At 38.6% G+C, this 17,908-nt stretch overlaps 1 protein-coding gene across 15 annotated transcripts in view; it reads right to left on the bottom strand.

Annotated features, from left to right (window-relative positions):
* The window catches only part of supt20 (SPT20 homolog, SAGA complex component), a 62,050-nt gene extending 46,102 nt beyond the window's left edge, over window positions 1–15,948 (bottom strand). For 5 of the 15 annotated variants that reach the window (XM_072577190.1, XM_072577191.1, XM_072577192.1 and 2 more), the window contains exons 1-10: window positions 15,755–15,933; window positions 10,129–10,275; window positions 8,124–8,159; window positions 7,949–8,007; window positions 7,789–7,855; window positions 6,137–6,263; window positions 5,799–5,902; window positions 3,086–3,202; window positions 780–833; window positions 361–500 (exon numbers count right to left, since the gene is read on the bottom strand). In XM_072577190.1, coding sequence (XP_072433291.1) covers window positions 361–500; window positions 780–833; window positions 3,086–3,202; window positions 5,799–5,902; window positions 6,137–6,263; window positions 7,789–7,855; window positions 7,949–8,007; window positions 8,124–8,159; window positions 10,129–10,164 — 740 coding nt within the window. In that variant the 5' untranslated portion in view covers window positions 10,165–10,275; window positions 15,755–15,933. Of the gene's footprint in view, window positions 1–360; window positions 501–779; window positions 834–3,085; window positions 3,203–5,798; window positions 5,903–6,136; window positions 6,264–7,788; window positions 7,856–7,948; window positions 8,008–8,123; window positions 8,160–10,128; window positions 10,276–15,754 lie in introns of all 15 variants that reach the window. The other 10 variants (XM_072577181.1, XM_072577184.1, XM_072577194.1 and 7 more) reach the window with 8 other exon arrangements.
* Between the last annotated feature and the right edge of the window lie 1,960 nt (window positions 15,949–17,908).

Below are 17,908 nucleotides of genomic sequence, written 5' to 3'. Positions count from 1 at the left end.
TTAACAACAAGTCATAGTATGCTACATATGCAAGCTGAATTTAGATTTTTGCACAGTAAGATACTTCTTGTCAGTTTGCGCAAATTATCAGTGACAATGAGTCTTGCTGTCTAGATACAAACAGCCAGTTTTACTGGGTCAATTGTTGCAGCAACTGGTTGTCGATAATTAAAAAAAAATACATTTGCCTTTATTTAAAATGTTAAATAAATCTCTCGTCCAAGCAGAATTTCAAATAGTGCTGAGTTTCAAAAAAAATTGTCAGAGTCAGATTGGTTTAAATAGGAGTAAAAAAAGAGGTTTTGAAGACTGCAGCATTTTAAAACAAAACTTTACTCATAATATTTATCTAACACCCACCTTTTCATTGGCCTAGTATTCATCTTTTGTTTATTGTAGAGAAGTCTGTTGGTTGTGCATGTTACAGTGAAGGAAGGATCTAAGCAAAGAGGCTCTGATGTATGGAGCACCAGCTGGCTTTCAAGGACAAGTTTATCATCCTGCATCATGAGAAAGATCAATTTCAAATAGCACAGCTGCACCTGTACTGATTTTAACTTAAACATTACTGAAAACTTAATTAGTCAATTAGATTTAAAGTGGCTACAGTGAACAAGTGCACTTTTTTTTGCCTGAGTGAAGTCCTAGAAATTGCATTGAGATTTTGTTTCATAGCATTCAGCCATGATAATTATTTACAAAAGATTACAAAATTAATATTTCCAATAAATATACTTACTACAATGGAAAAACTTTGAGTTGGATTCTACGCAATTTACCTGTGTCCATTTGTGGTTGTCACTTGTTATGGCATGTACATCACAAATCAATGTCTGCAGAAAAAACCATGAAGGTTGATATAGTAAAATACCTACATTAGGAAGTTATACAAGTTCAAGATGGGCATCTGGCAGGCAAGCTGAATACTATATTAAAACTAACACAAAAGCATGATAAACACTAACTGACAATAACCTTATACAAGTAACTTATATACCAAAACAAGCATTTTAACTTACAGTTAGGCTACAAAAGAAGTCATAAATTGTCACTATCTTATTTCTATTTGAGAACTGTTTTCATTTGAACAACAAACTCTCAATAAATGACTTCATCTGACTGCAATGACTTAATAACAATATTATAAGTTCTGGCATGCTGACACAGCATAAGCAGAAGAACTGGATGAAATACTTTGTAAAATTCATTCTTGGGATGTGGTTCTATTGCCTATCTCTGGTTGGCCTGGAGAAAGTGGTGTTGAACTGCCTTCTCTGCTACTGCAGTCCATTTGGTGGGGGAGGCAGCAACGCTGGCTTGGAGATGCATTTCTAGGTGGTGGTATTCCCACGTATTTGCTGTCATTCTTCGAGATAATGGTGGTTGAGAGTTTAGAATGTGCTGTCTCAGGAGCCTTCAGCAACATCCGAGACTGGAAGGTTTGAGTTATAGAGGCTGGATAGGTTGGGACACTTTTTCACTGGAGCATAGGAGGATGAGGAGTGACCTTATAGAGGTTTATAAAATTATGAAGTACATAGATAAGGTGAATAGCCAAGGGCTTTTCCCTAGTGCAGGGAATCCAAAACTAGAGGGCATAGATTTGAAGTGGGAAGACATAGCTTTGAAAGGGATCGGAGGGGCAAAATTTTGATACAGAGGGTGGTTCATATGTGGAATGAGCTGCCAGAAGAATTGGTAGAGGTGAGTACAATTACAACGTTTAAAAGACATTTGGAAAGGTACATAGATAGGAAAGGTTTAGAAGGATATGGGCCGAACATAGACAAATGGGACTAGTTCTGTTTAGGAATCTTGGTTGGCATGGATGTGTTGGGTTGCAGGGTCTGTTTCCACGTGACTCAATAACTCTGCTGAAATATAGTGCAAATCCATACTGCAGATTTTGCTACAATCTTCAATTAATGATACTTAAAGGACTATTTGAAAACTCACAGGGCAGAATATAAACTACCACAGCTTATCTTCTCATGATTAAGTAATAATAAGGTTCAATAACTGGCCATAGCTTTCTGGGATCTAGAGAGTGCTGAGGGGAAAAACAAAGGAAAAATAATTTTTGGATTATCCTATGCAGTAAAGTGTATCCACAAAATATCATCCTTAGTTCTACCCGGAAATAGCTCCTGTAGACTGTTATGAAAGGTGTAGAGGTGTACTGTACTTTTAGGAGAGTTGAAAAGCTAGCAGAACTACCTGACACAGTAAAGTGTTCTGAACAAGGTAATAATGTAACATTTGGTTAAACAGCTAGAGTAGATGGGTTGCTTGGATACAAAAACAAATTCAAATTCAGCCAAACAGTTTAAATTATGCTACAAGATACCAAACTCCAATCAAGTTTGAATTTAGTATTTTGACAATATTAAAAGTAATGAAACGATTTGATGTTTTGGCATATAAATATCAGATGTTTTGAACAGTTACCCAGAGCGGCAAAGAGAACTGCCAAAAGGCCAACAGACATAAGCTGCTAGTAAGAACTCTCTGGGAGGTATCTGTCTAGAGAAGGAGTTTGCACAGAAAAAAAAACATCGACACTGACCTGGAGATAAAATCTACAGAGGACGTTACAAAGAGAAAACCAGCTAGCTGGTTTTGAAATTTGAATTGTTTGCAAATCTTAATCGGGGGTTTTATTGGACCAGTACTGTAGAGGGGGAGATAAAAGATAGGCTTAGAGAAAGGAGTTGTAAATATTTGTTAGTTAATATTCGCTTGTTAGACTTAAAGAATAAAGTTCTTAAATTTTTTGTACTTTAAATAGTGACTTTGGGATAGTTCTTTGCTTCTCGAATGTTTACAGATTAAAGCTCTGGGTGAATCTTTTCTGTGTTGCTCGCTTAAACTAGCAGAGGGGTTTACCCTGTGTCATAACAATACTGTCAGTGGTTAAGTGCATTCCAGCACAAAACAAAATGCCTACTGCAAAGACAGTCACAAAAAGTGTGGATTTCAGGAACTTTTTGGTAAGACATAATACCAAACTCATTAAAAGTGGTGTGTATGATGTCAGTGTGAGAGTCAAGGGACATTACACGTAATGTAAGACACAATTCATTACCTGCATTGTGGGCCGAAGTAATATATGTCGGCTTTGGTATGTCGGTGCTTTCGCATGACCAGATTGCCGATAATCTCGTACTTCAGCTACAACGCATCCACAGTGAAAAATGTTCACCTAAAAGGAAAATAAAACTTTAACTAAATAAAAACGTTCAACGTTCATTGAACAAATTAGTGCGAATTTTATATCAAAAACAATTTCGAGGGAAGTCTGATCAAATGACTTGATGAAGTCAATGCGTGGGTTTTGTATTAGAAATAATGGCAATGCTATTGAAACTCATCATTATCAACAGTAAATCAGACAACATTTTCCAGCAAGTGTGTATGCACAAACGTAGAAAACAGGAAGTTGCTCTCTGTATTGACCAGCTCCATTTGAAGCTTCACTTTTACATTATCATGCCAAGAGACACAATGTTCAAAACCATGACATGATGGAAAATGTTAACACAATCAATATCCACTCAACAGGCCAGAAAAGATTAGGATTGTCCAAAAAGTGAATTTTTAAATGATGTGATTAGTCTTAATGACTGCCATGCAACCTTTTTGGAACTGAACATTTTCTTATAATAAAGATTTGAAAACCAAAATGTAATTTTTTTTCTTGGTCTCATCTCTCCCTCAAACACATTTTTAAAAATACTCTTTAGGTTGTTATCGTCACTGAATCAACAATTATAACTATCAGATCCTGGTTCACACACCGTGTCAACTCTGATCACAAAGGCCACAGATTATCTCACAAAGGCAGCATGCTATTTTGGATTTTTAATGATGATTGGCTCCAACACAGAAGTCCATAAAAAAAATCTGTGGGGATCTATAAGGGCAAGAAGTGTCCAGAACCATTTGCCAATCATGGACCACAAAATCCATATCTTCAAGGCATTCTAATTTCTTACCTAGCAGAGGAATCAATGATGCGCAGTCAAAGGAAGGCCCTTTGTCATTCAAAATTATGCCATGAAAGGGCAGATAAAATAACCAGCATAGAAGCAATGATTCTCTTAACTCAGGAACTACCTTTGTATTCGATATGCAAGTTAGGTTTTCGAGGACAATTTTTTTTTAAGCTAAACACTTCTGTATATTGGTGTAGAATTTGCCATGTTATCAGACTAATTTCTGAAAGGACTACCAGAATAACTTTCTGAACCAGCTTGGCATCTAACCTTTTCATGCTACTGAAGAACTATCATTAATTGTCGGACGACTTCCACATCCAGTCCAGCTTAAGCTCTGATCAGCTGCTCACAATGTGGTCTTCACTTTGTATTTAACTGCCGCATATGCACTCACCCTTGTCCCACTACAATGAACTCTCAGGTGCCAGCAGCCAACCTGCTAACCTGCCTGCCAATGGGTCATAGTTCAGGTTGTTAAGTGACCAATTAATGATCCATAAGTTTCTATACGCAGGCTGATGATGGGTATAGGAGGTGCATGGCGACTTCCACCCATAGCTCAACATTACTCCCAATGCAAACCCCCTGCCCCACCGCCCCTGCCCCCCAGCCCTCTATTCCCAAACCTGAACTCCCTTGCCAGGGTCTATCTGCCAATATTGCTTTGGTGAGAGAGAGATCAACACTCATCTCAAATTCAACATTCAGCATTGCATACCTCCTCATTACTGGAGTTCAGTACTGGAAATGTCCACAGCTGGTTACTGGAGAGCTGCCACTCTTAGACATAGGTTTTCCCACCCTGAACTTCTCCCATCCTCAACTTATCCTCCCAAGGTGATGATAGGGAGAAGGGGCAGATTCCCTGGCCTGTGTTACCTCACGGACTGGGTTTGTCTCAAAGAAGCAGAACTCAAAATTATAACCTCCTAATTACCCTTCACTGGGAGGTCTTTTTTGCCATTAGGAAGAACTATTTTGGGATCGACTACAGTTTTATGTTTGGGGTTACTGCAGCTCTGGGATGGAATATACATTAGTGAATCAGATATAAATTGGTTGGATTGCCCAGAAGGTTTTATTCAAAGGTCGCCATGACATGGAGACGCCGGTGTTGGACTGAGTGGACAAAGTTAAAAAATCATACAACATCAGCGGCACGGTGACACAGTGGTTAGCACCGCTGCCTCACAGTGCCAGAGACCCGGGTTCAATTCCCACCTCAGGTGACAGACTGTGTGGAGTTTGCACATTCTCCCCATGCCTGCGTGGAGACACAGCGAGGTTTCCTCCGGGTGCTCCGGTTTCCTCCCTCAGTCCAAAAATGTGCAGGTTAGGTGAATTGGACATCCTAAATTGCCCGTAGTGTTAGGTGAAGGAGTAAATGTATGGGAGGGAGTCTGGGTGGGTTGCGCTTCGGCGGGTTGGTGTGGACTTGTTGGGCCGAAGGGCCTGTTTCCACACTGTAAGTATCTAATCTAATCAGGTTATAGTCAAACAGCTTTATTTGGAAACACTAGTTTTTGGAACACCACTCCTTCATCAGGTGGTTGAGGAGCGACGCTCTGAAAGCTAGTGCTTCCAAATAAACCTGTTGGACTTTCACCTGGTGTTGTGTGATGTTTAACTTTGTTTAGATGTCACCCAAAGCCTAAGTGATACAGGCAGAAGATCTACCCCACAAATCACACTTTCACCGGCCTAACAGGGAACTTTCTAACACCCCTCCCCAAAGCATTGCCTTGGAATTATTCGGATTAATTTGCTTACATTGTTTCTTTTGTACATGTTTTATCTCACCTGAGATTTTTCCAAAAGGTCTACAAGAATTGGTGGCAGTTCCTCTGCATCCAAGTATTCCAGTAACTCTCCCTCCTCATAAGGCAAACGGATTGTTTCCGAATCTAGAGTTAAAAACGATTTAAAAATAAATTTCAATGTAAAAATGTGCAGCTCAGGACACCTTTCTTTACACATACAGGCAATGGATATTCTGCAACAACTGCATCTAGATTTTTTTCTATATCTGCAAGAAAACAGACAAAAGGCAGTGTCTATAGTACTGAAGACACAAAAAATTTTGCAAGGATACTTATAAAGCTCATAATTAATAGTTTACAAGAATCAAACAATCATACCTGATCCATTTTTCCCTCTGAGCATGAGGGAATAGCCTTCATTTCCCGGATATAGATTTATTACAAGACATGACACCCTTTCTTGCATAACCAGTTTTTCCAACAGGTTAACATTTCGTCTTAATTTCTGGGAATTAATCAGAAATATACATTTTGAAAATATATCAAATCCTGTTCAAAGGCAATTAACTGGATATGACCACATACATTATGACATTAATACTCTCCACAAAAGTGATGCAGCTATCTATAAATAGTGAACTGACATACCATCCTATATTGGCATTAAAATGCATAAAGGTAACAAATACCACCAGAAAATCGCTTACAACTCAACCATGATATGACTCAACCATTTTTTTCCCCTTCTCACAAATTGTCTCTATCAATTCTTCTCTCCTGTTGACTTTTTGCAAAGACTCATTTCAACAATCACTGACACTTGTCATTATTTTTAATGACAGCCTTGACAACAGTCTGTAACCCCTTAATCCTGGTCAATTACTTCATAGCAGATGTGCACCTTGAATTAATCTATCCTCTCTGATTCAAAGACCTGTTCCAGAGGTACGAAATCACACCTCTGAACAGATTGATTAAAATAATCTCTTCCTTGATCTCCTATCTTTTAACACCTCTGCCCCGCAAAACATATCAACTTCAGTTTTGACATTTGCAATTACTCTCATCTTAGTAACATTTTGAGGAGAGAATTCTGCATTTCTTTTTTTTTAAGAAACCCTTCCTGACATGACCTCTGAAAAGCCTCGCTCTAATGTTGTGCTCCTTTAGTCTGGTTTCCTCTACCAGAAAAAAACTGCTTCTCTACCCATTCTATCAAGTCATTTAATCATCTGAAACACCTCAATTTGATGAACACTTAATCTTTAAAACTAATGGGATTACAAAATTAGTTCATTCAACCTACCCTTACACAACACTAGGAGAAAATGAGGACTGCAGCTGCTCGAGATCGGAATCGAAAGCATGGTGCTGGAAAAGCACAGCAGGTCAGGCAGCATCCAACTTACATTTCTAACCACAGCAGAATACAATCCTGGCTTCAAAATCTATGTACTCCATGCAAAGGTCCCCAGATAAGAATCAGGAGTGGAAATCCTGCTGATTTTAACTTTTCTGATCCAAATGTATTTTGACAATTGTAGAATCCAAATAGTTGAAGTCAACCAACTCAAAACAGATAAAGAATTGAGTCTGGAATAGTTTAAATTGGTGTGGCTTCATTTATTGAGAGCATTCACTCACAAAACTATTTCATCTGATCACAAAGCTGATTAAGAGGATGCCTATCACACGACCAATCACTGAAGAAAGAAGAAATGTTTTCAGAATTCAAACTTTTTTAAAAGATCCCAATATGAGTTTAGCCATTTCTAAAACAGAGTTGTATTTTGGATTTTATATTTGGAAAGCCAGACCAGTGAAACCATTAAGGTTGAATCTCAAGCAAAAAGAGAAGGCAGATTTAATATTCCTTTCTTCTACTTTCACATACTTAATTTTTATATCGAATTAACAATAAGGTATGAATTTGAATTCTTAAAGGTTTTAAAAATGTTTTCATAACAACTCCCAGCAAACTATAACAGGCTTATGGAGGAATGACAGAGGAATGGATGAAATGGGCATACCTTCAACTCTGGTTCTTTTTCACATTCTTCCATATACAGGTCATACAATTTCTGATGGACTGATTTCCTAAGGTAAGAAGTTTTAAAATTGATGTTTTTAAACTTTTATTCATCAACAAAACATATTAAACTCTAAAATATTTTAATTACAGAACACTACCTTCCACTAGATGAATGCCTTCTTTTTGGAGGTCGTTGTCGGGCACATCCAATAATGTACTACAAAATAAAATAAATCATTATAGATATACACTGAAAAACTGAGTAATAGGTGTAATAAGAGTTGCAGTGCAACGCTACACAGCAAGACAGATGAATTGTCATAGTTAACTCACCTCTGCACGGTCCAATGCATACTCCAAAGCGTGATACTGCAGATAAACAAACAATTTTACTAAGGAATTCTAGAGATACTAAGCAAATCGAAATCCAGTTTTAGGATTTGTTTTCAGAACATCCCATTTAAGCACACGCATACGGTGCCCATCTAAGGGCATCCTAATAATGCATGTATTTCAGTGACCTCCAAAAAGCAATCCAAAGAACAGGTTATTTATGTAGCTTACCTAAATATATATTAACTAGGGAGCTAAAATCCACTACTTAATAGCTTTCCTCCCCCAATTTCATTCACTTATGCAGGAAGCACCCACTTTACAAGTGAGAAAGGAAATAATTGCTTCAACTCTATTACAAAATTATACTTGTACGAATCCAAACAGCATCATTAAAAAGACTATAGATGGCCCAAGTTTCACCAGGAGTTTAACCTAAAATACTACTGTACTTTTCAATAATATTTCAGGTTTTAATATATTGAAAGCATCCATAAAGAAAAGTAATTGTAAAAACATAAATGTAAGCCAATAACTATTCAAGTAAAATAATTTATTTTAGCTGCAGGGAAATAAATTACTTGGAACAATTGTGATATTAAATCATATTAATTTTCTATTCCAAATAACAGCAAGTTTACTTCCTAATCATAAGAATGAATTTCACACTAAACTATCACTGAGTCATTAGTTTGTAAACCCAAGCCATCTTCATCAAAACACAATTTAAAACCTAATGTAGGAATAATAAGTATTAAAGAATATAAACGAAAGTGAGCACATAACATCACAAAAAGAGATGCACAACATAGGTTTTCAAGCATATCATCTGATTACCAGCCAAATAATAGACTAGCTGAAGGAGATATTGCGAAAGTTGACAAATGGTTGGGTCAAAGAGATGGGTTTTAAGGAGGCAGTGGTCCTAAAGAAAAGTTTCAGATGGTCTGAAATGTTTGGCAGATAGAGGGAAATGTAGGTTGGAAATGTGATGGCAACTGAATGTGATGGCAAAATGGGAACTGTAAGAAGTCAAAGTGGAGTGTCTTAGCTCTTTTTAACACCCAGGCTGCCGTGTGTGGTGAGGGCTGGAGGTCAAGAATTATTGTTGCTAATTTTTTACCAGGAGAAACTGCAGCTAGAGCACTTTGCAGCAACAAAGCTGTTGGACAATAAAGAGGCAATGGAGGAAAGTGAAAGCTGTGGTAGAGGATAACTTCTCATATCATGTTTTACAAAGTAAAGCAGGGTGAATATTTGGTATTGAAAAGTGAGAATTGTTTTTGACCCATGAACATAAAGGATAGTTACTTAGGAAATGGAACCAAAAACTCACTTTAAACATAAACGGCCAGCATTAAACATAACTAGATATCCCACCTTTAGGAGTAAGGTCAAACTTGACTTTGCAAATTTAATTTTATGCCTTAGCTTTAAAACCAGTAAAATATCAATACAAGTCTTTCCACACTCTAGGGTAGGACAAGTCCTTTGGCTTCAATTTTTAACATTTTTTTTGCATCAAATAGATATGCACTTGGAACTAGTTTAAGGCATAGCAAAACTATTTCACAAACAAATCCTACCACCAGCAGATGACACTTTCCTCTTGTCAATCTGCACTAAAACTTATGACAAATGCAGAAGTGAAAGATTAGTCTAGCTCCCCATGACACGCAATCTCATTTATTTTAAAAAATTATTTAAATTAATCTTCCCACATTGAACTGCCTCCTAGCTAAGTTGCCACTCTGATTCAAAATCAACACATAACTAAACTTTTGAAACTTAAGACCAGAATTCATTTACATTTTATCTTTTGTGATGTAACTGGTATTACTCAGTGAAAAATATAGCACAATTCCTGACAACTTCTTAAAATATTAAATTCCTGCTCGAAACTAATTTTAAGCAAATATAACTTTAGTGATCAACAAATGGATGTTAATTGGCTAATGTTTTAAACAGGAGTTAGCATGAAATTTCTGAACTATACAAAACTCACCATTGTGGAAGAATCAGGCCTCAGAGCCGAAATCATAAATGCACGCACAAAGTCATGACTCTCCAACAGACAATGAACTCTGTTAAAATCAGAATGAGTTCATTGCTTTGCAGGATTTTCACACAGTAATTTAATGTAGTGAGGCACCTAAGGTATAAGAAAGATCAATTCTTTATATTCCAAATGGGTGATCTACTAGTTATACTTTCATTTAGAGATTTTAAATAAGTTACATTTGAAACTGTTAATTTCCAATCCTCTTCAGATTCCTTTATATCATTCCACAGGCAACACTTCAGCTAGTATACTGCAGGTGTTCAGTAAAGGTGCCACTATACAATTCTTCTGTTGATTTCTCATTCTTGTGCAAAAGCACTTCCTTCACCTTAGCACTTCTCAGTTTTCTGCCACAGCCATTTAGCTATTTACCCAATTATGTCTTTCATCCAATTATAAACAGAAAACCTCAATCTAGATTTGATGCTAGAGTAAATGCCTGTAACATCCACCAAATGTGCTCATCAAGAATTCCTCGTGGAAGTGAAGTTAGTGGGGAGGAGGTTAAACCCCAGTAGCTACAAGTGTAACCAAGTTTTTACACAAAGAAAGATCCTAAATCTCATCTAGTTCAGTATCCAATTGTTATTTCAATTAGTTTATGCAAGAAGAATTTCCTGACATTTGTCAGTCTGAACCCTTTGCCCCACTCTTGGTATTTAGCCCAAGGCAATAGTGCTGCTTGAATTTTTCCATTCTCTATGTTAACTTAGGGCAAAAGTGAGGACTGCAGATGCTGGAAATCAGAGTCTAGATTAGAGTGGTGCTGGAAAAGCAGGTCAGGCAGCATCCAAGGAACAGGAAAATCAACATTTCGGGCAAAAGCCCTTCATCAGGATTAAAGCAATATCAGCCAGCTTATAGTTCAGCTGAAAAGCTTGGGGTTCTCCAGTTTCGTTTTCCTAACTTAGAAACTGGCACAAGTGGCCAAATTTTCGTTACCAAGATAGGTAGCTCAAAATAGGAAACCTTATACCACACCTGGATAAAGGGGGATGTGGTGTTGGGAGTTGCAAGGGATGAAGTTGTGCTCACTAATCCCAGAAGCAGAGTGTAGATAACTACAGGGACCAGTGAGGACAAAGGCTGGCTGGATAGAAGAGTACTTTGGTTGACTGGAAGCTCTGTCGATGTTAGGGCCTCTAACCCTCACCTACTCTGCACCACCTACCCACACATAATGACCCCTCATATCCTCAACGACAATGCATATCCATATCCATCCACATCCCAACTCACCCTGTATCTGCCTATGACCTCAGGAGCCATAATGATTTAGGATAGAGGATTACACAATTAGATACAGAGTTACAGAGCTCAGCAGCCTAAGGACCCAAAGGTGTGATCACCATTAGTGAAGCACATCTAAACAGGGATGTGCAAAAGACCATTATCAGATGAGTACAGACATCTAAATGCTATGAAAGATTGCAGACATAGAGAAGGATGAGAACGTACAGAGATCAGGCTCATAAGCTAAACAGTCCATAAAACTGTGTAGAGAATTGATGGGGCTTTGTAAGTCCACAGGGCATACAGTTGAATCAAAATTTTTGGTTACAATTTGAAACCTATGTAAGAGCGGAATCATAGAGTCATAGAAATGCCCGGCATGGAAACAGACCCTTCAGTCCAACTTGTCCGTGCTGACCAGATATCCTAAATAATTCTCATCCCATTTGCCAGCATTTGGCCCATATCCCTCTAAAACCTTCCTATTCATATACCCATCCGATCACTCTCGTTGTACAGAAGTCAAAGCTAAAACTGACTATTTACCTTTACGTAAAATAATCCTGTTAAAGACATTTCACCTTTATTCATTTCTAGCAAGTCTGATGATTGATACAATGGAAGAGTATACAAATTACATCCATGAGTATGCCAGATTTTGCAACTAGCAGCAACCTTTCGAAATAGGATTTGGCAGATTTAGAAAGCAAAATAATAAAAATCCCTTTGAAATGGAGAATTTCACCTCTGTTCTAAGCATAGGCAATTTATAATCGCTAAAAATGATGGAATAATTCTGTTAAGAAACTCACAGACTGAACACAAAGTGTCATTAATTCTATGATTTCATATGTACAAAATAGTAGAATACAAGCGTTAATAACTGCCTTCAGCCTATAATTCCCTCGGATTACGCTACTAAACCATTTTCTCATTCCAAGAAGTGTAAATTATAGAAATTTTTGACGATGTCTCTAAATGGACAGAAATCTTTTTGTGAACTACCCCAACCCCCATAAGTGATTAACAGCTAAGTACTGTCAAATAGGGCAGATTTGCTTGGTATCTCCCCAAGATTTTTAACTGAAGTGTTTTTACAACAAGAGGCTCTTTGAGCTAAATCCTTTTAAAATTCCCTTTTTCTCCTCAGTCTAACTGAATAAGTTTTGAATGAAATAATCAAAATTGTTAGAGATACCTCCCCAATCCAACACCCTCTGGTCCACAACCTCTCTCATCTGGCATCCACAGTACAGTTCCAGTTTTGGTCTACATGAATAAACCAAAGAACTCCAGATGCTGGCAATTCAAAATGCAGACCGGGTGGCTGCTTTGTGTAACACCTACATTTTGTCTGTAAAAATGACCCCAAGCTTCCAGTTGCCTGCCATTTCAAAACACCACTGTGTTTGAATACCGTCATTTCTGTCTCAGGCCTGCTCAGTACTCCAGTGATGTCCAGCACATGTTGGAGGAACAGCATCTCATTTTCCTCTTGGGTACCTTGCAACCTTCAGAATTCAATTTTGGGTTCAATAACTTTAGTGCCTGAACACCTCCTTCCATGTCTTTTATCTGCTCCCATACACCAGGTCCTGTCATGACATGGGTTGCTTTCAGCACAGCTAAACCATTTTCACCTTCTCATTGATTCCATTATCACCAATCTAGCTTTTCTTCTTCCCTGGCTTACTATCAATAATGCCTTTGTCCGCCTAACATCATTCCCTCTCTCTGGGATCAACCTCCACCTACTTGTTTACTCTTTCTCCCGCACTTTCCCCACCAAAAAACACATTTTTCTAGATGCTATCAGTTCTGAAGAAGGGTCACTAGAGTTGAAATATTAACTCTGGTTCTCTCTCCCAGATGCTGCCAGACCTGCTGGGTTTCTCCAGTAAATTCTGTTTTTGTTGGTCTATGTAAACTTGCTCTTTCATTCATGAGGTCATGATGGATACACGCATACTCTGCACTAACAGTTATTTTACTGAAGTACTTTTTCTTCTGTTTGAATAATTCAGATACTATTTGTTGGATACTTTCGTTAAAAAAACTGTGTTGCTCAGCTGAGTAAGGGAGGTATTAAAAAATGCTTCTACTTTATTTACTTTACTATCAATGTCTTTGTCTGCATTTAGGAACAATTATTTCTGTGTAAATTTATTCTTTTCTAGGTTTTACAGTGTATTCAGGAACATTTATTGTTTCAATTATGATTTACAGCATTAAAATTAATTGAATCTAACAATAAAATATAGAGCTATGAGCATATTGCATAGTACTTTTTAAAAATATTTAAAGACAACATGCTGAAGATGACATGGGATCTTGTGTAGTCAAGCAACTTCTCTGGTTCTAAGGCTGCCAGATTACAGAAGTAGCACTTACATAAAGTCCTGTACAAGGCCAGAATTATAATGGTCAGATTGAATGGCAGAGCAAGATGGACTGGTCATATGGTAAGGTCAGATAAAAATGTATCTTTTGCTACCAGCTGGTGAAACACCACTTAATTGTGGCACATGCTATGTTATTGCTGAGACAAGATTGCTGATAACATTTTTGTTAGCTTTGGCTTAAAGGAAACTATCAAAGAGAAATCTGATGATTGGTAAACTGTGTCTTAACACATCTATTCCTGAAAGGAGGTTACATAGATTAACCCCAGACCATAGATCTGCTGGTTGGAGGAGGCATGTCGCTTAGAGTTAACTGCATTTTCTATATTAGAGATTTTCTCTAGCCAGACGCAACACTCACAAAGGTCCCAAGTTCTCAATGAATATGTAGCAGCAAAGACATTACACTTCTGACCAGGTGGGATCAAGAATCTTTATCACTAAAAATGTTGTCAAATTTAACAGATGCTGAAACAAGCCAGTGAGGTGTATAATCAGTAACTCAAGAGGATAAAAACTAAAGAAAAAGACTATTTCTAGATAGATCAAGAAAACAAGTGCGGAGGTGGGGAAAGAGCTGAAAACACCACCGAAGGCCACATCTACCTTGTAATCCCATTTCAGGGCAGCTGCAGCCATTGGTGATACTTTCCATACTACAACATGCTATACATCCCACCCAAAAAGAAAAATCACAAAGCTATCAGAAATAGGTGATAAAGCGATTTTACTCTCTCCATGGAAAATCAGCTAGAATAATCAAGAGTTGGAAAGTTGTCTAAGAGAAATTGTAGACCCTATTATCTAATGCTTGTGTGGATCTTCAAGATATATGTCTTACCATCAGTCAAAAAGAGTAGAGATTTGATAGAGTAAATTATTAGAGTAAATAGATAAATTATGATAAGATTTATATAACAGAGATGACAGATCAAGGATTAGAGGACACAGATGTATGGTTTTGGGCAAGGCATACAAAAGATAGGATGACAAACCCTTTTACACAGCATGTGGTAATTCCTGGAACATTCTGACTATAAGGGTGATGGAGGGGGAGGCAACTGAATTTCAAAAATAAGCTGAATGGGTTACTTGAGCAAAATACTCTTGCAAGGCTATGGGGTTAGAGCAGGGAGATAGGAGTGATTTCATTGGTCTGAAAGTCAGAAAATGGGTTGAATGGCTTCCTTATGCACAACAATCACTTTACTCTACATTCACACTGACACTACTTTACCTGTTCCACTACCTCAAACCTAAGGTACTTGCTTCTTTCACCTTCAGCTTCAACACTAACATGGGCTACACATTTTCCATTTGCCTCACAACTAAACACCACTGATACAATTTTAACTTATGCAGGTCTCATCTTCCTAGATTTACTTAGGATAACTGGTGCGCATGGACAGATTGGACCAAAGGATTTGTTTCCATGCTCTATGACTCCATCACCTCTCAGTGAAGTGGCTTCTTAAATGATCACCCTCTTTGTCATCCTGAAGATTCCTTAGACAACAACGTGTGAAGTCTGACATGTCCCTTCAGAATGGACGATCAGATGTGCAGGATACCTGCGTACAATCCGATCCCCTTTTTAAATGACCAAAATTAAACTCCAACAGCGCTGATATCTGCGCTGACATGACTCGAATTATTTGCCAATTTATCATCAGGCATTGCGCAAAATCTGTCAAATATGTCATTATTATTCAAGTGCAAAGATTTGGAAGGCTGGATATCCTCCCTCGGGGTGGGGTTTGTGCAATAAGGGTCTGATTCCCCGACCCCAGACACTGGAGGAGAATCAGATGAGAACAGGCAGGGCAGCCCACACCCCCTGCCGGCCCGACCAGGCCCTGCTCTCACAGTTTAATTAATCGAGAGGAAGGAGAAACCGGCGCAACACCCGCCACAAAAACAAAAAGCTGACTTGCCGCTTCCCGTGCCATCGCCAGCCATTTGCGGAAGTATCTCGACACCCCCCTCCCCCCCAGTCACTCGTTTCCGCGTGCTTTTAATATAATGTTAAATACATATATATATTTTTTAAATTTTTGGGCGTCTCTAACCCACCGCTCTCCAGGCGGCCATTTTCCTCCAGTTTACCGAACTTCCGGTCTGGTGCCAGGTGGGCGGGACTAGGTAGCGGAAACAGCGGGTCAGAGGGCAGGAGAATATTGCAAGGTGCAGCCAAGTGTTACCTGAACATTTACAAACGGCAGCTTTAGATAAAGGCATGATCAAGCAGTGCTTTTGAACTGCCAAGAATGGGCCTTACCATTGAATGGCCTGATTTTTATTTTACCAAACCCAGAAACAGCAAATTTTCTGACATTAGCCTATGGGCAGCATCCACATTTAGCATTTCTGGTTACGAAAAGCAGCCTACTTAATTGTTTTCCTGCATGGAAAAGACACCATATTGACTCGCAAAAAATGTTGTTGGGTCTTTTTAGAGAGACATTATGTCTTGATAATAGGGCAGTGGATTTGGCATTGAGAGGGAGGAATCGTTTGAGAATATGAAAGTGCTCAGTACGGAGGTCGAGCAAGGAAGCACTAAAATATCCTGGTGCTTGAATTTGTGGTGGAGAATGTGGGGCTTAAATTAACTGAAAGAGATGGAATAGGGAGTTGATTGACTAGTTGAGTTCTCAGTGCTGGCATTGGGGAGGCATAATGGTAAGGTCAAGCGTGTGATGTTGGAAAAACACAGCAGGTCAAGCAGCATCCGGGGAGCAGGAAAATCAACTTTTGCCCAAAATGTTGATTTTCCTGCTCCCCGGATGCTGCTTGACCTGCTGTGCTTTTCCAGCACCATACTCTAGACCCTAATCTCCAGCATCTGCAGTACTCACTTTTGCATAATGGTAAGGTCACTTGACTAGTATTTCTGATGAAGAGCTTATGTTTGGAACGTCGACTCTCCTGCTGCTCAGATGCTGCCTGACCAGCTGTGCTTTTCCAACACCACACTTTTTGACCCTAGTAATCCAGAGACACCAATTAATCTCCAGTTAGGGCAGCATGGTGGCTCAGTGGTTAGCACTGCTGCCTCACAGCACCAGGGTCCCAGGTTTGATTCCAGCCTTGGATGACTGTCTGTGTGGAGTTTGCACGTTCTCTGCGTGGGAGTGCTCTGGTTTCCTCCCACAGTCCAAAGATGTGCAGGTCAGGTGAATTGGCCATGGTAAATTGCCCATAGTGTTAGGTGCATTAGTCATAGGGAAATGGGTCTGGGTGGGTTACTCTTCAGAGGGTCAGTGTGGACTGGTTGGGCCGAAGGGCCTGTTTCCACACTGTAGGGAATCTAAAAAAAATCTCACCATAGCAGATGGTGAAATCTGAATTCAGTATTTTTTTTTTAAAAATTGAGTAATGGTAACCAAAAACCTATCTGTTTCACAAATGTCCTGCAGGGAAGGGGAGCTGCCAACCTTGCTTGGTCTGACATATATGTTACTCCAAATGCATAACAATGTGGAACTCCTCACTTGTGGTGCTGCTGAGCAAAAGAGCTGCAGGTATCTGATTGTCCGGATGCTCTCAGTAGTCCAGATTTTCTTCCCAAGACCCTTTATAAATCAACATTTCCCAGTCAGTAACCATTGAAATAACATTCTGCCATTCTCTTTTTTTCCTATGGAAATGGGTAAAATCACGCGTAACCACATTTTACTGCATCTGCAATGTATTTATCTACTCAAGCGACTTTGCTAAATCACTTTGAAGCCTCTTTACTTCCTCATCACCATTCACAATTCCTTTTAATCTTGTGTTGTCAGCAACCTTGTAAATATAACATTAAACTCCCTCATCCAAATTATTGATACATTGCGATTAACTGAGTCCCAGGGACTGATCCCCATGGTACTCCACTAGTTACTATTTTTCAATCCAAAAAAAGTCCCATTTATTCTTACTCTGTTTCCTAACTGCTAACCAATTCTCAATTCATTGGCAGTATATTAACCCCAATCTCAATTGCTTTAATTTCACACACTAACATCTTAAATGTGGGATTTTAACAAAACTTTTTTGAAAATACAAAAATACAATATTCCACAGGTGCTCCCTTAGTGACTGTT

Source organism: Chiloscyllium punctatum, chromosome 9 (assembly GCF_047496795.1).
Source record: "Chiloscyllium punctatum isolate Juve2018m chromosome 9, sChiPun1.3, whole genome shotgun sequence".
NCBI lineage: Eukaryota > Metazoa > Chordata > Chondrichthyes > Orectolobiformes > Hemiscylliidae > Chiloscyllium > Chiloscyllium punctatum.
This window is presented reverse-complemented; position numbering and strand designations above follow the sequence as displayed.